General features: G+C 57.3%; 1 protein-coding gene across 2 annotated transcripts; it reads left to right on the forward strand.

Moving 5' to 3' along the window:
- Nucleotides 1-31: 31 nt before the first annotated feature.
- Nucleotides 32-16,628, forward strand: ZNF653 (zinc finger protein 653). 2 transcript variants are annotated; one of them, XM_033134583.1, is made up of 9 exons: nt 32-555; nt 6,203-6,246; nt 8,262-8,477; nt 12,773-13,384; nt 13,514-13,694; nt 13,779-13,890; nt 14,986-15,100; nt 15,889-15,988; nt 16,210-16,628. In XM_033134583.1, exons 1-9 carry the CDS (start codon nt 263-265, stop codon nt 16,385-16,387), a joined length of 1,851 nt encoding a protein of 616 aa, XP_032990474.1. In that variant the 5' UTR covers nt 32-262; the 3' UTR covers nt 16,388-16,628. The 2 variants fall into 2 exon arrangements, with proteins under 2 accessions (XP_032990474.1, XP_032990475.1); XM_033134584.1 differs by having other exon boundaries at nt 248-555; nt 15,824-15,988; nt 16,210-16,400.
- Nucleotides 16,629-18,873: the final 2,245 nt, after the last annotated feature.

Raw genomic sequence — 18,873 nt, forward strand, 5'->3', positions numbered from 1 at the left:
ACCTGCCTCTTTCTTCCTGGGGCTGTCCTCAAGCCTTCAGCCCCTCCTCCATCTCTACGAAGTTAGAAAGTTTAACAGAAGAGGAGTAAGAAATGGGCTGTTGCACGTGCGGGTTGCGCGCATGCGCACTTTTCGTGCTCGGTCTCCTTTTGGCGCCGCGAGGCGGTGAGTCCATGAGAAATTTCCCGGCGGCGCTGAAGATGCGCGCCACTTCCGGTCGGGCTCCTAACAACGGGGGAGGCTGGTAACCAGGGAGGGGGGGATGGCGGAGCGGGCGCCTGAGGCAGAGGCGGAGGCTGAGGCGGGAGCAGGCGGGGAGGCGGCGGCCGAGGAGGGCGCGGCGGGCCGCAAGGCGCGGGGCCGGCCGCGGCTCACGGAGTCGGACCGGGCCCGACGGCGACTCGAGTCCCGGAAGAAGTACGACGTGCGGCGCGTGTACCTGGGCGAGGCGCACGGGCCCTGGGTGGACCTGCGGCGCCGCAGCGGCTGGAGCGACGCCAAGCTCGCTGCCTACCTCATCTCGCTGGAGCGCGGCCAGCGGAGCGGTCGCCACGGGTGAGGGGGCCCGGCCTGAGGGAGGGAGGGAGCGAGGGAGGAGACGCCCCCATCCCCCGCTGAGTGTGGCCCCGCCCCTCCGTCCAGGGCCCGCCCCTAGCGCCTCTGAGCCCCGCCCAGCAGCCCCAGTGCTGGCCTGGGTCTCCCTCCGACTGTCGGTCCTAGAACGCGCCTGGCTCTCGGCCCCGCCTCCCATCGCTCCGACCGCCCAATCCTAGGATGCGCCCAGCCTCGACCTGCCTCCTGGGCTCTTGGCCCCGCCCGCTAGAGCTCTGGCTGCCCAATCCTGGTACGGGCCCCACCTGCAAGCGTTCTAACTGCCCAGTCCCTGGAGGGGCGGCCCCGCCTCCTGAATCCTCCGTGGCCGGAGGCTCCTGCTGACCCGTGGGATCTCGCAAGCCTCATCCTCTAAAACTCCCTCAGTGAAGCCTGAGACTCTGCCCCTCATGAGGTTCCAGTGCCACAGCTTGGACTGTGTGTCGCCCCATTCCCACAACCCTAGACCCACATACCCTGAGGACCCCTCACAATCCAGATCTCATTCCCCTAAACCGCTTAGCTTCTGTGGAGCACCTCAGCCCAGGGAGACTCAAGTGAAGAGAAAACCCAGAGTTAGCTGCACAGGTGGAGGGCAGGGAGGGGCCTTCGCAGATTCTGTCTAGAGAATGAGCAGTGTTGGTGGAATTTTTCGCTTCCGGCCTTATAGGTTGATGGGATGATTAAATGAGTTAAAATACAGCAAAGGGATTACAACAGTGCTGGCACATAGTGAGCACTCCACGTATTAGCTGTTAGGATGATGTTTCTTCTCCATCACAAGCAGTGCTGCAACAAAAGACTTTTTCTGCCCTGATTTTATTTGCACACGTTTTCTCGTTTCTCCGGGGAGAGATTCTGAGGGTCAGGAATCAACCAGATCCTGCCTAATTGTACCCACCCACTCCTCAGGGTGGCAGGCTGGTTATATGCCCAAGAGCATGGCAGGAAATGCTGGGTGCTTCAAAAACCTCAAGCCAGTGTCCAACTATTGGGTTTCTGGGTGGAGTTGCAGACCCTGTATTTACTTATTTATTTATTTATTTATTTATTCTGCAAAGCTTCTGGGGAGACTTGATTTGCAGCTGGAGAACTACTGGCCAGAGGGAGCCCCTGGAGGTCCCTAAACTGAAAGTGGTATTTGCAGAAACGCTTTGACTGAGCTGGAGCTGTGTGGGCCTGCAGAACTGAGGCAGAGGCACTGAGACAACCCAGTCAGTGAGTGGCAAAAACCTGGCCCTGGGGCCCATGGATAGTCAGGAAAATATACCAACCTGGGTGAGGAGTACCCTGTGGGGAACAGACATGAGCAGAGGTAGGGAATCAGTTATTTCAGTTGTTCAATTATTTATAACCTGTCTTGTACCTGGAAGGATTTCAGTTCAAGGGCTGTAGAATGTGGACAAGAAGGTAGAAGTGAAAAAAAACTAAGGACACAGTGAGGCCAGAATCAGTGCTTTTGGATTGAGGCATAAGGCACAGGAACATGACAAGGGCAGCTTTGTGCCATGGTGAGGTAAAACCAGAAGAGTTCAAGAGACATGAAGTGGGAATGGCGAACAGGTCCTGAGTTTGCCTTGGAGCTTTCTAGCAGCCAGTGGGAAAAGGGAACAATGGTCCGTAGTGGAATTTCCAGTGTTTCTTCATTCATTCGTTTAAGGAACATTTATTGAGCACCGACTATGTGCCAGACACACGTATAGGTGCTGAGGATACAGCAATGAACAAAAAGATCACTGCCTCATGGAACTGACATTTTAAAGGGCATAGGGCATGCAAAGGCTTGTCTGCTGCAGACAAGAAACATAATAAATAAATGATGTAGTATGTGAAAGATTGATAAGGGCTGTGGAAAAAATAAAAGTGAAATAATGAAAGAGGAATCAGGAGTGTGAGCTGGAGGTTTAAATAGGATATCGGGGGCCACCATGAGAAGACAGCATTTGAGTAAAGACCTGAAGGAAGGAGGCCAGGGAGAGCCATACAGATATCCAGAGGAAGAGTGTTAGAGGAAGGAGGAATAGCAAGGGCAAAGGCCCAGAGGCAGAACCCTGCCTGGTTCCTGATCTGTACAGGGGCCAGCAAGGGGAACGTGTAGCTGGAGCACAATTAGTGAGGGAGAAGAGTGGGAGAAGACGAGTGCAGGGAGGTGATGGGGCCTTGTGGGCTATAGGGAGGACCCTGGTTTTTCCTCCCAGTGAAGTGGGAGCTCTGGTGGGATTTTTTTGCCTTCCTTGAGTGCAGAGTTTTGAGTTTCGCTCAGAAATACAGAGAAGTCACATGTCTGGCTGAGATGTTAAAAGAAGCGCTCTCCAGGGTGTGTGTAGCAGGAGGAATGGGTGGAGTATAAGTTGAAAGAAGGTTGGCCCAGAGTTGACAGTTATTGTTAAAGCTACTGATGGGTTCAAGGAGGTTCACTCTTCTCTCTAGCTTTCTGTGTGTGTTTGTCTTTTCACATCTTAAACTCTTAAGAAAATCGAAAGAATCATCCTGACTCCTATGTTGACACTGTGGGAGGGGAGGGCAGGAGCTGGGAGACCGGGAAGGATGTGACTGCACTGGTCCAGGACAGCCGTGGCCGGGAAGGATGTGACTGCACTGGTCCAGGACAGCCGTGGCGGGGCTCGACCGGGGCAGGGCCATGGGAAGTGGAGAAAAGTGGTTGGATGTGAGGGAAGGAGAGATGCCACAGGTTTGGGCCTGAGCACCTGGAAAGTTGCAGTTGCTGTTAATTGAGAAGGGCCAGCTTGGGGTTCAGAATGACAGCTTGCATATGAGACTCCTACATGGGGTGTCAAGGAGGAGGTTGGAGTGTTGTGGTGGGGAGAGGGCCAGGCAGGAGCTGAGTGTGGCAGTCACCAGGGTGGTGATGGTATGGTGATGGAGCTTGCCAAGGGGATGCGTGGGAACAGAGCACACAGATGTGAGCCCATTGCTATTCTCCATGCTTCAAGAAGTCAGAGGTGAGGGAGAAGCAGCAGCCTGGGAGGCCGGCAGAGGACCAGGCAGGGCAATGTCCTGGAGGCCAAGGAAAGGATCTACGGGTCAAATACTGCCGAGCTGAATGAGACAGCCATCCCTGGTGATTGTAACCTGGCAGTTTGAGGCATGGTGCAGAAAAATCCTGACTAGAGGGGCTCAAGGGAGATGAAGGCACAGACATGGAGACTGCTAGTGTAGACAACTCAGGCAGACAATGGCAAAGGAATAGTGCGAAAGTTGGCAGGGAAGGGGCTCAAGGTCCTTTTAATCCAAGATGTTAGAAGTGCCAGCGTGTTTGGATGCTGGTGGGACTGTCAAGTCAAGAGTAAAAGCAAAGCGCAGAGGGGAGCAAAGGACAGTTGCTGGCGACCATTTGGGGCTAGTCACTGAGAGGAAAGCACCACCATGCCCTAGAGAAGCCCCAACAACAACTGTTGTCCTTAGATGCAGGTGACAACTACAGGGAGTCACAGAGGTGGTAGAGCTTAGAGAAGCAGGCAGTGAGGGAAGGTAGTTTGGGTTGAAGAAAAAAGCGTTGCATTAAGGTCAGAATGTGGCCGGATCCCATTTAATCCCTACAGCAGCTCTGTGTGGGAGGCACTTCTGTTATACCCATTTCACAGACGAGAAAACTGAGGCTCAGAGGAGATGGGACCTGCTTGAGACCACACAGCCATTCGATAGCAGAGATGAGACTTGAACTGGGATCTGACTGATGCCAAGCCTGTCCCCACCACAATGTGTTCCCAGCACCCCAGTCATAGGGAGGCCATGAGTGGGTGGAAGTGGCCGTGGGTGTTTAGACTTGGGTTTGTGGGAGGGTCTGCGCAGCCTGATCCCTTGGTGGGGGTAGAGACTCCTGGGATGGGCAAGGGGGAGTGGATCACCAGGCAGAGGTTAGAACTTGGGGCAAGAAGGACAAAGGAGATTGGGGCTCGGGGACTGAGAATTGTTATCAGGCTAGACAGGACAGAGAGGGTGGGCAATGGAGCTGAGAAGAGACCGTGGACTGGCTGTCAGGATATTTGCGCTGAGAGCATGGCCCAGCCACAGCGAGGAGGTCAGTGTTCCAGGGTCTGGCTCCGATAACACTGTTAACCATAACGATCACTGTCACCGTTTGCTGAGTGAGTACTGATTGCCAGGGCTGCACCAAGCTCCTTACAATGTACGTAACCTCATGAGGAAGGTGCTATTATGATCCCTTGCTACAGATGGAGAAACTGAGATACAGGGAGGCATGGTCACTCACCCAGTGTCACGGAGCCTGCTGCTGCTGCAGCTTAGAAAAGGAAGAACAAGGAAGCAGCCAGAGTGAGGTGGGCAGACCTGGAAGCATGGTGGCAGGAAGGCAGAGGGAGGCCTCTAGAGGGTCCAGAGATGGATCCAAAGTACCTGCCCTCAGTCTATGTAGAGCTGGTGCTGGGCCACAGCCAGGTGGCCCAAGTGGGGTTAGGAACACACCTGATGGCCATCTTGGGGTAGGAGGCCATAAGGGCCCTGGCCGGGGCTCCCTAAGGCCATGGCTTACTGGGGCTTGCAATTGGTGTGTTGAGCCTCAGCCAGGGTGTGGAAGGCCCCAGAAGCAGGTGTTTGACTGGGCCCGAGCTGGCTGCAAGAGCAGGACTGCTGGAGGGAGAGCATCTTGGGCTGGGGTCCTCATGGAATAGGCAGTTAGGGTCGGAGCAATGCCAGCCTGACAATCTCCCCGGGCTCTTGGCCAGCCTGGGGGGCAGACTCTGCAGGACTCTGGATGGGGCAGCCCAGGTTCCGTTGCTGTGTAACAAATGACCACAAACTTAGTGGCTTAAAACCACACAAATTATTATCTCACTGTGGGTCAGGAGTTGGGCACATTTTAGCTGAGTCCTCAGCTCAGGGTCTCACAAGGCCAAAATCAACATTATCATCCAGCTGTGTCTTCATCTAGAGACAAGACTAGGTAAAGATCTGCTCCCAGACACCCTCAGAGCATTGGCAGAATTCATGTGCTCATGGTTGTAGTACTGAGGTCCCTGCAGTCTTCCTGTCTGTCGGTGGGACTGCTCTCTGCTCCCAGAGGCAGTTCATTCTAATGTCCTTGCCACGTGACCCCTTCATTCTCAGCCTCTGGTCTCTGACTTCAGCAGGACCCTTTTAAAGGCTCCCCTGGTTAGGTCAGGCCCGTCTCCATAAGCTCCCTCTTGATTCATTCAGTCAGCTAGCCACGGGAGTGGTATCCTGTCATATTAACAGGCATGCCTCACTCATGGGGAGAGGCTTATACAGGACATGTACCCCAGAGGATGGATTGTGGGGCCATCTTAGAATTCTGCATGCCACACCAACTTTCCGTACCGCTTCAGACCTCTCCACTCACTGGTTACGGGACCCTGGGCTGGAGGCCTCACCAGCTGAGTGAGCCTCAGATTTTTACTCTGTGAAGTGGGTGATGATACTAGACCTCCCTCCAAGGGCTGGAGTCTGTGCAGGAGAGAGCCCAAGTGAAGGGCCACGAGAAATATTAACAGGCCCAGGAAAGAAGTTCACGTGCTGCCCCAGAGCAGCAGGAGCAGTAGCCAGAGTTGCTGTCGTTACCTCATCATCAGTCAGGCCCTGTGTCACTCCTCCCTGCCTCTCTCTGTTACAGGAAGCCTTGGGAGCAGGTCCCTAAAAAGCCAAAGAGGAAGAAAAGTAAGTAGGACTGCAGCCAGGGGAGCGGGGCCGGGTGTTGGGAGTAACTGGCTTTGTTGTTTCTTCCCTCCCTCCCTCCTTTATTCCCTCCCTCTCTCCCTTTCTCCTTTCCTCCCTCCCTCCTTCCCCCTTTGCTCCCTCATTCTCTCAGGGACCTCTTGTGGAGGGCCTGCATGTGGCAGGTGCTGTGCAGAATAGGGCAGACCCAGCCCTTCCTTTACAGAGCCCACAGTCTCGTGGGAAAGACAAGGAACCAGCTGAGCAGGGCTGATGGGAGAAGTTGGGGCACTGGGACCCAGAGGAGGGCTCTGACCTAGCCCCGGGTGGGGCCAGGACCCAACCTGTGTTTTGCCCATCAGGTGCCCTCATCATCCCCATCTCACACATAAAGACCCCCAGGAAGGCCACCAGGCTGCACAGCTGGAAAGTGGCAGCACTAGACTGCAGACTCAGGTCCTCCAGTCTCCTAGTGGTCCCCTTCGCTCCTCCACTCTCCTTCCCGGTGTGTGGGAGTCAGCCAGGGAAAAGCCAGGCAGAGCAGAGGGAACAGCTTGTGCCAGGGCCTGAAGGGCATATTTTGTGCCAGGCTCAAGGGGAGCCAGGCATGGGCAGTCAGAGCAGAGGCTGGAGCCCATCCCTCCTGACCCTGAGCCCTGGGGCTGTGGGTCTTGAGCCATGTCAAGTAGGGTGAGAGCCAGCAGTCTAGGGACAGCTGTCTGGTGGTAGTGAGCCCCACTCCTCATAGTTCTCAGAGGCAGGGGCCGGGTGAGCTAAGTCTGTGACCCCCAAATCCCAAGGGGTGGGGATGGAGATAAGGGGGCAAGTGCTACTGATGGTGTCCCCGTGGTTGTCACTGTGTTGGAGGCCCTGGGCAGCATCCCTAGGCCCAAGAACCTTTTCTGGGCCCCCTCCTCATCTCCCAGCCTGGAAGGGTGGGGGCACACCTTCCTCCCACTCGGTTGAGGGACCAGGATCGTCACACATATTGCTTGGGCACTCGCAGTGTCCTCAGCCCCATTCTGTGCCCTGTGGATGTCTTCACTCCCGAACCTCCTCCCTAGCAGCCCTCGGAATGGGGACCCCTGGCCAGAGGGGGCAACTGAGATTCAGAGAAGCCAAATCACTTGCCTGGAGCCACCCAACTAGGAAGTGGCAGAGCCACAATTTGAACCCCGGTGGTCTGACTTCATTGTCCCCATCCCGTAGTGGTAGGTGCTGGATATACAGGAGGAACAACACAGATACGTGTCCCTGCCCTTGGGGAGCTGACATCTAGTGCTGGAGGCAGACAAGAAACGGAAACAGAGAAGCATAGATGGTATCTAGGTGCTACCTAGAGAAAAAGGACAGAGTCAGGTCTGCTAGAGGGAAAGGGAGGGTGGGCTGACTGAGAAAGAGAGCTGAGAGAAAGGAAGTGGACACAGACAATGCAAAGGCCCTGAGGCAGGACGACAGCTGGCGCAGCTGAACAGGGAGGAGGCCACGCGGCTGGAGTGGAGTGAGCCAGGGGAAGGGTGGACAGGAGGTGACTGGGCACAACATGCAGGGCCTTGTGAACTTCTGGGAGGACTGGCTTTCCACCCCCAGTGAGGTGGGAGCCAGTGAGGACTCTGAGCAGAGGAGCTGTGACCCGACTGAAGTATTCACAGGCGCCCTCTGGTGGTTTTGGGGGGAATAGACTAGGGCACCAGGGTGGGAGCTGGGCAGGGTGGAGGAACGGATTATAACAATACGAAACAGCCAACAATGATTGCGCATCTATATGCGTCACGCCCCACTGTTTATATAACTTAACTCAGATAGTGAGGACAGTCTCTGGCCAGTCTGTTATCTCAAGGGTGTGTCCCACCTCTCTGAGCCTCAGTTTCTTCACCTGTAAACCAGGGACAGGCCTGGACAGTGCTCAAGGTTGTCTCAATCCCTAGGAGCCAGAAGGCCCAGGTAGTTCTGGGGGCCGTGCTGCCATGGGTGACCTAGCCGTGCCCCTCACACCCACCCCGGCCCTGTGTGCGCAGGGCGGCGACGCAATGTAAACTGCCTGAAGAACGTGGTAATCTGGTACGAGGACCACAAGCACCGCTGCCCATACGAGCCGCACCTGGCCGAGCTGGACCCCACCTTTGGCCTGTACACCACGGCCGTGTGGCAGTGCGAAGCTGGCCACCGCTACTTCCAAGACCTGCACTCACCCCTGAAGCCGCTCAGCGACTCGGATCCCGACAGTGACAAAGGTGGGTCTGCAGGGCGAGGGCACACGGTGGCCTCCAGTGTCTGGAGGGCTACAGCCTCTCGAGGGGAGAGTCACCCTGGACTCCCTGCCTTCCTGGGTTTCATAGCCTCAGGCTACTGTCACAAACATCACAGTAACTAGATGGCACTGGTTCTAGCTCCGGGATGGAGCGCGGACTCATAGAACCGGGCTGCAATCTTCTGAGTCCTTACAGAGCCTGAGAGGTGGTCCTGTTTTACACAGGGACAGCTGAGGCACAGAGCAGTTTGACCATCTGTGCCCAAGGCCAGTCGCAGGCAGGGCGGGGCTTGGGGTCCCGGAAACCTGGCTCAGTGGCTGGAAGGAGGGAAAGGCTGCTGGGCCTCAGACTCACCAGGGTGGCTCTTCTCCCCTGGCCTCTTCCTCTTCCTCTATTTTCTCTGGCCCTTTCTCGGCTTCAAGATCTGTCTCTCCCAATCTCATCTCTTTCCGTCTGTCCATCCTGCTCTCCTTCTCCTTACTCTCCATTCTCTGCTTTCTCTCTCTCTGTCTCACTCATCCTTTCGGTGTTTCCTCTCTTCCTCTCTCTTCTGTGTCCTTCCTTTTCCCTGCCTCCCCCCTCTGTCTCTCCCCATCTCTCCTCCATCTCACACCCTTTCTGTCTCTCGTTCTCTGTCCCCCCATCGCCCCGCAGTCCTGTCTCTCAGTGTCCCTGCCCCTCTCCTGCCATCCCAGGTCACACGAATTGGCTGGCTGCCAGCTCAGGACTGGGAGGGACTCAGTTACAAAGGCCCAGTGGGACCGGGTGGAGGAGCAGAAGAGACATTGTGGGGGAGGGGCCGCCAGCCTGCTTCAGGGGCTTGGCATGAGCTGTGATGAGGAGCGTGGGGCCCACTGCCAGGTGCCCTACCAGGGCTGAGGGTGGGATCAGTCACGGGGCTGAGTGCTTACTGGCAGGCATCTCGGAGCAGGTGGCATCCCAGCTGGTGAGGGGAAGCTGTGGGTGAGAGGCTTTCTGGGTAGGCACCCTGGCCAATGGCTGTCCCGTTGTGTTGGTCAGGCCTCCAGCGTGCAGCTCACCCCTCTGTCATCCTGTCCTGTGCTCTACTCCAGGCCCACCCCAAAGCACTCTGAGTTCTCCCCATAGCCCTGTCATTAGCCCCACTGAGCAGTTCAAGAAATTAAGGTCTTGGGAGTAACATGACTGGCTCATCTGTTGATGAGTCCAGCTGGGATGGATGTGACACCCAGAGGAGCCCCCTTGCACCCCAAATTAACTTTGACACTAGTGGCTGCTGGATCTGGGCTCTTCGGAATGATTGATTAGCCAGGTCTGCTGTGGGTGCTGGGGGTCGTGAGGGAGTGGCTGTGTCCCTGACCCAGCCCTGGACCCTCAGTAGCACCCTTATTTATTCTGTGCCTGGGGCAGCCCTGCCACCTTGCACTCAGGAAAAGGACCTCCTGCCAGGACTGTGGGAGGCTGGGGATGCACAGCCATCTCAGTCATGAGTGTTGTTATCATCTTGAGAGAAGTCTAGTGGCAGCCTTAACACTGCAGTCAAGGGCCCAGACGCACACCCAGCCATGCCCCCCAACTCACTAGGTGACTGCCCCCTCCATCAGAGTGGAGCCGGGGACAGGAAGGAGGGGCTGATCCCCTGCTGCCTGCGCTCCCACCCAGGGCCTGTGTGGGGCATTAGGATACTAACGATAGTGGGACACCTTGATAGGGTGCTAACTCCTCAGCACTTTACACATATTTACTCATCAGATACCCAAAGGTGGGTGCCAAGTTATCCCCAGGCCCAGAGAGATTATAGAAGGCGCCCGTTCACACAGCTGGGGGAACAAGCACTGGAATCCCCCCACACACACACCGGTTGTCTGTCTCCAGAGCCCGCACTCTCCATGTGACCCTCTGGGGGTGTGGAACACATGGTTCCCAGACAGTGTGCCCAACTATGTCACGAGTGTGTAACTTTAGGGACAGTCATTCATTTTTCCTGTCCCCTGAGGACCTTAGCACCGAACACCTGGGTAAGATGTCAGCCCCCTGGCGTTTCTCACATCCCTGTTCTGAGGGTCACTCACTTTTACAAACATGGGCTCACTGAGTATCATACAGCCTCTGGGCCCTGGGGACGGTGCGCAGGAAGCACTTTGCAGTAGACAAGTGAAATACAGAGTACACGGGAAGGTAGGAACTATAGAGGGGGAAATAAAGGAGAGACAGGTGCGCAGAGGCCTCCCTTGAAAAAATACCATTGATGGAGGTGCGGGAGGGAGCCCACACAGGTGTCTGAGAGAAGAGGGTTCAGGCAGAGCAAATGTCAAGTGCAAAGGCCCTGAGGCTGAAGCTATCTAGTGTCCCGAGGCACGGGAGGGAGGCCAGTGGGGCTGGAGAGAAGGGGCAGGCTGTGTGGCTGCAGTGAGAGCTTGGGCTGCTATGCCAAGTGAATTGGGAAGGGTCTTACCTCAGTAAGACCAGCTACTGAAACAGACACACCCCTGACCCACACGTTTGCCTTCCATCCCAAGACTTGGGTTTTTTCTGTTCTGGGGCTCCAGCCTCCTCTGAGTCCTGGCTGGCTGGGGGGCACAGAGGTGGAAGCTCCTGGCTGGGAGCTCACTGCTACTCACTTTCCACTGGGACTCAGCTGTGTGGCCACACCTATCTATAAGGGGTGCTGGGAAACGTAGTCTACCTGGGTGTCAGGCGAAACAGACTCAGGTTTGGTGAGCAGCTGGTCTGTCTCCTTCACAGAAATTGATGAGCAGGTTCTCAGCCGAAGAGGGAAGTGGCCTAAGCAGGTGTTCCTAGGCTCCCTGGGCCCTGTGGGGAGGACAAACTGGGGAGGCGGGGTCGAAGTAGGAGCCAGGGGACCAGATAGAAGGGACTGCACGGTGCTGGCAGGCGGATGATGGGGCCGTGACCAGGGTGCACGGGGGAGGTGGGAGAAGCTTCAGCCTGTGGATGTATTTTGGATGCAGCACCAACAGGTTTTTCTGACAGATTGGAAGTGGGTGTGAGGGAAAGGGAGAAGTCAGGCATAGCCCTGGGACTTGGCCTGAGCAACTAGAGGACAGAGCTACCATCTACTGTGACAGGGACATCCGTGAATGCTGCGGGCTTTTTCTGAGAGCACATTCAGAGCCCAGAATTGCTGAGTGTGAGATGCCTGTGAGACCCCATGGTGGGGTGGGGACAGCAGAGGAGGCAGTGGCACATAATAGTCTGTAGCTCCACAGGAGATCCAGGTCCAGGCAAAAGCTATCCACCTGAAGGAACCAGGGTGGTGGCAGCATCATAAAAATAGATATTTGGTCTTTGTTCCCGGTTCCTGGCACGGAACTCATAAAACCCTAGGAATTCCCTGAGTGATAGAAATGTTTTTTGTTATCATAATGAGTCCCTTTTACAAGGAGCCCCTTTGGAACATACCTGGGTCTATACTAATGAGGTGACCCCTAGGTAGTTTCAGGAGGGGGGCTGGTCACCAGAAAGACCAAACACGTGATTAGAGGGTGGAGATCTCTCAGCCCTACCCCAATCCCCAGGCAGTGGACAGGGGCTGGAGACGGGGGTACAAAAACTCTTGAACAACGAGGTTCAGAGAATTTCCAGGTTGGTGAACACATGGAGGTGCTGGGAGGTTGGCACCCCTGGAGAGGCCTTGGCAGCTCTCTGCCCCTGCCCCTGCCCCTGCCACTATACATCTCTTCCGTCTGGCTGTTGATGAGTTACATCCTTTATAATAAAACTGTAATCAGAAGTAGAGCATTTTCTTGAGTTCTGTTTGTTCTAGCAAAATATCAAACTTAAGCAGGGGGTTGGTCGTGGGAACTCCCAGTCTAGGACCAGAAGTACAGGTGGCCCATGACTTTCGGCTGGCATCGGAGGTGGGGTCAGTCTGGCAGGGTCTGACACCAACTCCAGGTGGAGAATGTGAAAATTGTATTGAAACCATGCTGGTGTCAGAACCAGGGCTGTATTTAAGACCATCACCCCGGCTGAGACCCTGGCTTGAGCAGAGCACTCAGGAGAGGCCCTGGTTAGAACCTTCCAGACCTCTAAGAGCAAAAGAGGAGACTGAGAAGGAGCCATCAGGAAGGGGCTAGGAAACCAGAGTGGGTCCAGAGGCCGAGGAAGGAGAGTGTCTTTGAGGAGCCAGGTCGACTGGGGAGGCTGAGGGGATGGAGACTGAGAAGTGACTGCTGTTTGTGGCAGTGAGGAGTCACAGCTTCGTGGTGAGGCCTCAGCAAACACCAGCTGCTGCTGCCACTATTGTAACTGTCCCCTTTCCTCTATCACCACAGTAGACAATGGCCTGGTGGCCGGCAGCTCCGACTCGTCCAGCTCCAGCTCTGGCTCTGACTCCGAGGAGCCCCCTGAAAGTCAGCCAGCCAAGGTGACAGTGGCAACAGCGGCAGTTACCCCCACTAGCCCAGCGGGCAGCAGTGGGCTCATCACACAAGAGGGCGTGCACATCCCCTTTGATGTCCACCACGTGGAAAGCCTGGCTGAGCAGGGCACGCCGCTGTGCCCCAACCCAGCAGGCAGTGGACCTGAAACCCTGGAGACGGTGGTGTGCGTGCCGGTGCCTGTGCAGGTGGGCCCAGGCCCTGGCACCCTCTTTGAGAACATGCCCCAGGAGGCACTAGGTGAGGTGGTGGCCAGCTGTCCCATGCCAGGCATGGTGCCCGGCTCCCAGGTGATCATCATCGCAGGCCCCGGTTATGATGCCCTCACGGCCGAGGGCATCCACCTCAACGTGGCAGCAGGCAGCGGTACCCCCAGTGGGGGCCTGGGCGACGAGGTGCCCTGCTCCATGATGGAGGGTGTGGCGGCCTACACCCAGACGGAGCCTGAGGGGAGCCAGCCCATCACCATGGACCCCGCCGCAATGGCAGGCATCGAGACCAAGAAAGGTGTGGGGGGCCATGCTAGTCTGGGAGGACTGGGGGGGATGTGGGAGGGGGAGGGCAAGGAGTGGCCCCACAGCGGGCTCCTCAACAGCCTCAGTCCCTGTGGACACCCACCTTGTGTCCACCCCGTAGAGAAGGAGGACCTGTACATGCTCAAGAAGGAGGAGAAGGAACAGCCAGTGGCCCCAGAGCTGGCAGAGCTGGCAGCGACAGTTCCTGCGAGTACAGAGCCTGAGGCAGAAGCAGATGGGGAGGAGCTGGACGGCAGTGACATGTCAGCCATCATCTATGAGATCCCCAAGGAGCCTGAGAAGTGGGTGTCAGGTGGGAGGGGGCGGAGACAAGGACAGCTGGCTGGGTGTGGGAGCCCTGACGCCATGAGCCCCTTCCCCTCCAGGAGGCGGCGTAGCAAGCGGTCACGGGTGATGGACGCCGATGGCCTACTCGAGATGTTCCACTGTCCCTACGAGGGCTGCAGCCAGGTGTATGTAGCCCTTAGTAGTTTCCAGGTGAGGCCACCACCCGAATGGCTGGGCAAGGCCTGCTTCTGTGTCCAGCTGCCTGTATGCTGGGGTGTGTGGGCAGTGTGGCTCGTGGAGGGCCCAGCAGGCGCCACAGACCTGCCTCCCGCATGCCCATTCTCCCCAGCTGATCTCAGCAGCTTCCCATAGACCCTGCCTCAGCCACAGAGCACCAGGCGTCACCTCGCCACCTTCCCTTCCGACTCTCCAGGGCACCCACCCACAGCCTCTCTCTGCACACCCTAAGTGGCTGCCTGGTCCTGGCCTGGTGGCTCCCCACACACTTCTGCTCTTCCGACTACCCAAACTTCTGCCTCTGCCCAGGCCACCCTCTCAACTCAGGACGCCCCTGAACCCACCAGGAAGCCCACCCCAGTCCCCCAGGACTGGTGGGGCCTGTGAACCCCAGGTCACTGCACCACCAGGATGTACCTGTAGTTTGCCCTCTGGGCCTGGATGGGATGCCCCAAGGGCAGAGACAGGGTCATATCCCCACTCCAGGCACAGGAGGTGGCACCAGTAGACCCTTGTATTTGCTGAGTCATGTTTTCATTAAGCACATATTGAGCACCTGCCAGTGCCAGGCCTGGTGCTGGGCACTGGAGTGGCAGATGTGCTAGTGAGTTTAAAGAGTGAAAGGAGAGAGAAATGAGCAACTTGGGGAGTATCTATCTGCCCCAGGCCCCGGGGACAACATACTACCATAGCAAAAAGCTCTCTGTGGGGCTGACAGCCCTGGAATCCAGTCCCAGCCCTGCCACTGCCCACCTGTGAGACACAGGCCAAACCACTGAACCTCTAGAGCCTCAGTTTCCCCATCCATACACAGGGCTAATGGCTGGGCCCCTTCACGGGGTTATGACAAGGTTGACTGATGTCCCATCCCATAGCCTGGCTGTAGCAGGTGCTCAGTAAAGCTGTTATTGGATCCCAATTTTGCCCTTGGTCCCCAGCTCCGAGCTGGGAGTTCATCCCAAGGGCAAAAGCACCCCTCTTCCCTCCTCCAGTGAGGTCAGCCCCAGCCTGCCTCCCAGCTGTCCTCACTTGTCCCCACAGCCCCACTCTTGCCTGTCTTGCCCCCAGAATCACGTCAACCTCGTGCATCGGAAAGGGAAGACCAAAGTGTGCCCCCACCCAGGCTGCGGCAAGAAGTTCTATTTATCCAACCACCTGCGGCGGCACATGATCATCCACTCAGGTCAGGCCCAGGCCTCGGCCTCGGCACCAGGGCTGGGGCAGGTGGGGTCAAACGCAGGCACAGGACTCAGAGCCTCCTCCCTGTCCTCCACATGGGTTGGCATGAAATGATGGAAGTACAATGATTAACCTGGTGCCCTCTGCTAAGCTGAAACTACAAGTCACAGTGACACTGACATAAATCATGTGGAGCTGGGCAAGGGCTGACTGTTTCTTCTCCAACTGGGGGCCCCTGCACCTCCCTGCTCCTGTAAGCAGGTCTCATGCGGGAGCAGTTCCGGGGCTGAGGGAGGAGAGTGAACCACCCCAGATGGGCAGGATGGTGGAGTGAGGCTGGGGCAGGGTTTCTGTTTCTTCTGCTCCAAGTTCCTCCTTTGCCTTGACTGTGGGCTGTGGACACAGTGGCCAGTGCTGGTATCTGTGCCCAGCATAAGGGCACAGCTCCAAATTTTTCCAGACCAGAACTTTGGGTTTTTATGTGAAGTCGCCTCAAAGTTCAAATATTGGGGTCAAATTCAGACCCATCTTGGCTTGGCCATTTACACCCTGTGTCCTTCAGGGACCCGAGTTCACATTCCAGCTTTGCTCATGGTATTCCTGGGCAGCCTCCCCGCGTCTCAGGAGGGACTGTGAGCCTTCCTCTTAGCCCCTCTTTATTAGAGTCGGTATTCAAGCCCGGAAGATGTGGGGTTTGGTCCATCTGCACCCTGTCTGGTCTCTGCAGCGCAGCAGAGACACCCGACAGCCCCCTCTCCAAGGGTGGAGCCCTCAGCCTCGCGTTTTCCCCAGGTGTCCGTGAATTCACCTGTGAGACCTGTGGCAAATCCTTCAAGAGGAAGAACCACCTGGAGGTACACCGGCGCACGCACACCGGCGAGACGCCTCTGCAGTGAGTGACGGGCGTCCTGCGAGGGAGCTGGGAGGGAGGGGATCCTGGCCTGGATCCCCACCAAACAGGTCTTACTGGCGGGCTCCACTCCTCGAGTTGCCATGCCCAGTTCCACTTGTGCTAGGGTCCCAGATGGTGCCGCCCCTTTCTGGGACCGGCCCCGCCCCTGTTGTTGAGCTCCGGCCCCGCCCTCTCTGGTGCCGCCCACCAACTCCCTGCAGGTGCGAGATCTGTGGCTACCAGTGCCGACAGCGCGCGTCGCTCAACTGGCACATGAAGAAGCACATGGCCGAGGTGCAGTACAACTTCACGTGCGAGCGCTGCGGGAAGCGTTTCGAGAAGCTGGACAGCGTCAAGTTCCACACACTCAAAAGCCACCCAGACCACAAGCCCGCCTGAGCCACCCGACCACTGACCGTCCCTATTTATTCGTCCGCTCGCTCGGACGCTACACCCGGGCCTGTTGGGCCCAGACAGCTGCGAGGGCTGCTCGGACCGCAGGTCGGAAGGAGGCGCCCTGACCCCGTCCCAGGGCTGGTCCCACCCACCCCACCCCGCCTTGTCCCCGGAGCTGGCGCCTTGGGCTGCACTACTTGAACTGTTTCAAAAGAACAGAGTGAGATTAAAGAGCGAAAAAGGACATAACCTTTCCCGAGGCCTGGATGATTTGAGTTGAGTGGGCCCCTCTCTAATCCTTTCCTGAACAAGGCCTGGGGCGGGGGAGGAAAGGGATGCCCCTGCACACCAGACGGGGCCCTTTCCTGTCAGCCTCGGCAGTGCCTGGGCAACCCCAAACACTCGCTTCTCCCACACGGTAAGGGCTGTGTGGTTGGGGGCCCAGAGAGGCCACTAGACGTCTCCCAGGACTCAGTACTGACGCTTGGTTCTAAAATCCCTCATAGGTCACTCTTTCCCCACCCTAGAACTCAGGGGCCCGTTGGGGAGATGTTCAGTACAGAAAATAGAGTAGTATATTTCCGGGGATGCTGTTTAGTCTATGGTCAGGGAGGGCCTCTCTGAGGAGGTGGCAACTGAGCATGGACCAGAATAACAAAGAGATTCCATCCCTGAAGAAAGCTGGGGGAGGCAAATCCCAGGCCGAAGGAACAGCTAGTGCCAAAGCACCAAAGTAGAATGGGCTCCGCGTGTCCCTGGAAAAGGAAGCCGCGGGGGTAGGGGTGGCTGCCCTGGCCCCATTTCCCAGAGGAGGATGCTGAGGCTGCCGCCGCCTCATCCTGCAAGCAGCCAGGGAGTGAGACCAGGCCGCGCGCCGCCAGGTGGCGCGCAAGCCGCTTGGGCCCTGATGGCTGCAGCCACGTGACCGCTGGGACCGCAACCGCGAGCCCGGGCACGTGCCCTAGGGAGCCCTGAGGCGCCCTGTGCGGATTGGCCCCGCCGGCTCCTCACCAGCTCTTGGGGCGGGGCTGCAGCTAAATTCTCATTTTATGCTTCGGACCAGGGGGCTACCCTAGCCAGGGACAGAAGTGTCGGGAAGAATGAGCGAGTCCGGCCGCTGGGGCCGCCTCCCGCCAGTCGCCCCCTTTCCCACCAGGCTCAGTCCCCTTCACTATCCCACATAGCGGTAGTCAGCAGTTTCCATGGGAACCACAGTCGGGTCTGCGCGCCCAGGAGTAGCCCCACTTCCGGCATAGGCACAGCTTCTGATCCGACAGGAGCCGGGAGGATCACCGGGTGGGGAAACAAGCCATCGCTCGAGGTCCCCAGGGTTGACAACCACGTTGCCCCGGCAAATCCTAGAGGGGCCACCTGGGGACCCGCTTCGCCACCGCCCAGACTGTGCGGGCCACTACGATTGGCCTGCCCTCTCCATAAGCGTGGCAGCGGTCTCTGCTACGCGCGTTCTCATTGGCTCAAATTAGAGGGCGTCCTCGCAATTCGTTCTCTCGAGGGATGCCCCTGATTGGTCTAATTAGGCTCTCCTCGCAGGGTTTGACGGCACTCTCGGACAGTATGGAGCCTAAAAGGGCGTTCAGGGACGAGGATAGGGTGGGAACAGCGTCTTTCGGGTTTAGGGGGTCCTGGCTATCCCTAACGCAGCTCCCTCGATGGGGCCGTCAGGCCGCTGTCTATGGTGCTGAATCCTCATTCGCAGGTGTCCCGCCCTAGGGAGCAAACCGCCTGATGGCCGCCCCAATGTAAACTGGCACCTGCGGCCGCTCACCCAAGGTCGATTCGATACATCTTAGTAGTGGCCAGGTCCTCCCCAGCAGAAAAGGAGCATGACTCCGCAAGCGGACCAATCACGAGGCCGGAAAGACAGGACATTTACATGGCAGATCTGCCAATCCCATATTTATGGGGTCTGAGAAGGCCCAGTGATTTCCAGGGACTGCAGGGCGCCAGCGGGGTTTTTCTGGAACTCTAAGCCCCAAACCTCTCTACCCCCTTCGCAGCAGTGCTGAGTGCCGCTGAACTGTAGAGTGTCAGTCTCCACGTTTTGAATCCTAGAGACTCCTAGCCCACAGGGTCCAAGGTCCTTCTGCAGGCAGATTATGATACCTCCTATCGCCACTTTCCTCCCTTGGTCTTAGGGGACTACACCTGGTACCCCCAAATCTGGGGACCCATGCCTCTGCTCACTGAAGTCTTGGTTCCTTGTCCCTTTCCGGTCTTCTTGGTGGACAGCCCCTCCGGAAGGTCATACAATCGGGCCACAGATACCCTCCTCTTCGCTCCTCCAGCTCTGGGTGCTAAACAGAGGAGGAGTGCCCGCCCTGTCTACCGGTCAGAAAACCTTCCCAAAAAAGAGGCGCCAAGACAGGAAGCAGGATCCGCTGGGGCAAAGGGCCCGAATCTGGCGACAGGAGTCCCCAGGAAGCTACTCCGGCCAGCGCGCGCTCTCTTCCACCTGCCGCGCCGTCGGG

Source organism: Rhinolophus ferrumequinum, chromosome 18 (genome assembly GCF_004115265.2).
Source record: "Rhinolophus ferrumequinum isolate MPI-CBG mRhiFer1 chromosome 18, mRhiFer1_v1.p, whole genome shotgun sequence".
NCBI classification, from domain to species: domain Eukaryota; kingdom Metazoa; phylum Chordata; class Mammalia; order Chiroptera; family Rhinolophidae; genus Rhinolophus; species Rhinolophus ferrumequinum.

Bases quoted from the DNA above. Each gene is read 5' to 3' on its own strand.
- ZNF653 (XM_033134583.1), top strand. From the start codon at position 263: ATGGCGGAGCGGGCGCCTGAGGCAGAGGCGGAGGCTGAGGCGGGAGCA. The intron at 13,695-13,778 runs GTGGGTGTCAGG...CTTCCCCTCCAG, and splicing joins ATCCCCAAGGAGCCTGAGAA to GAGGCGGCGTAGCAAGCGGT. The intron at 15,989-16,209 runs GTGAGTGACGGG...AACTCCCTGCAG, and splicing joins ACCGGCGAGACGCCTCTGCA to GTGCGAGATCTGTGGCTACC.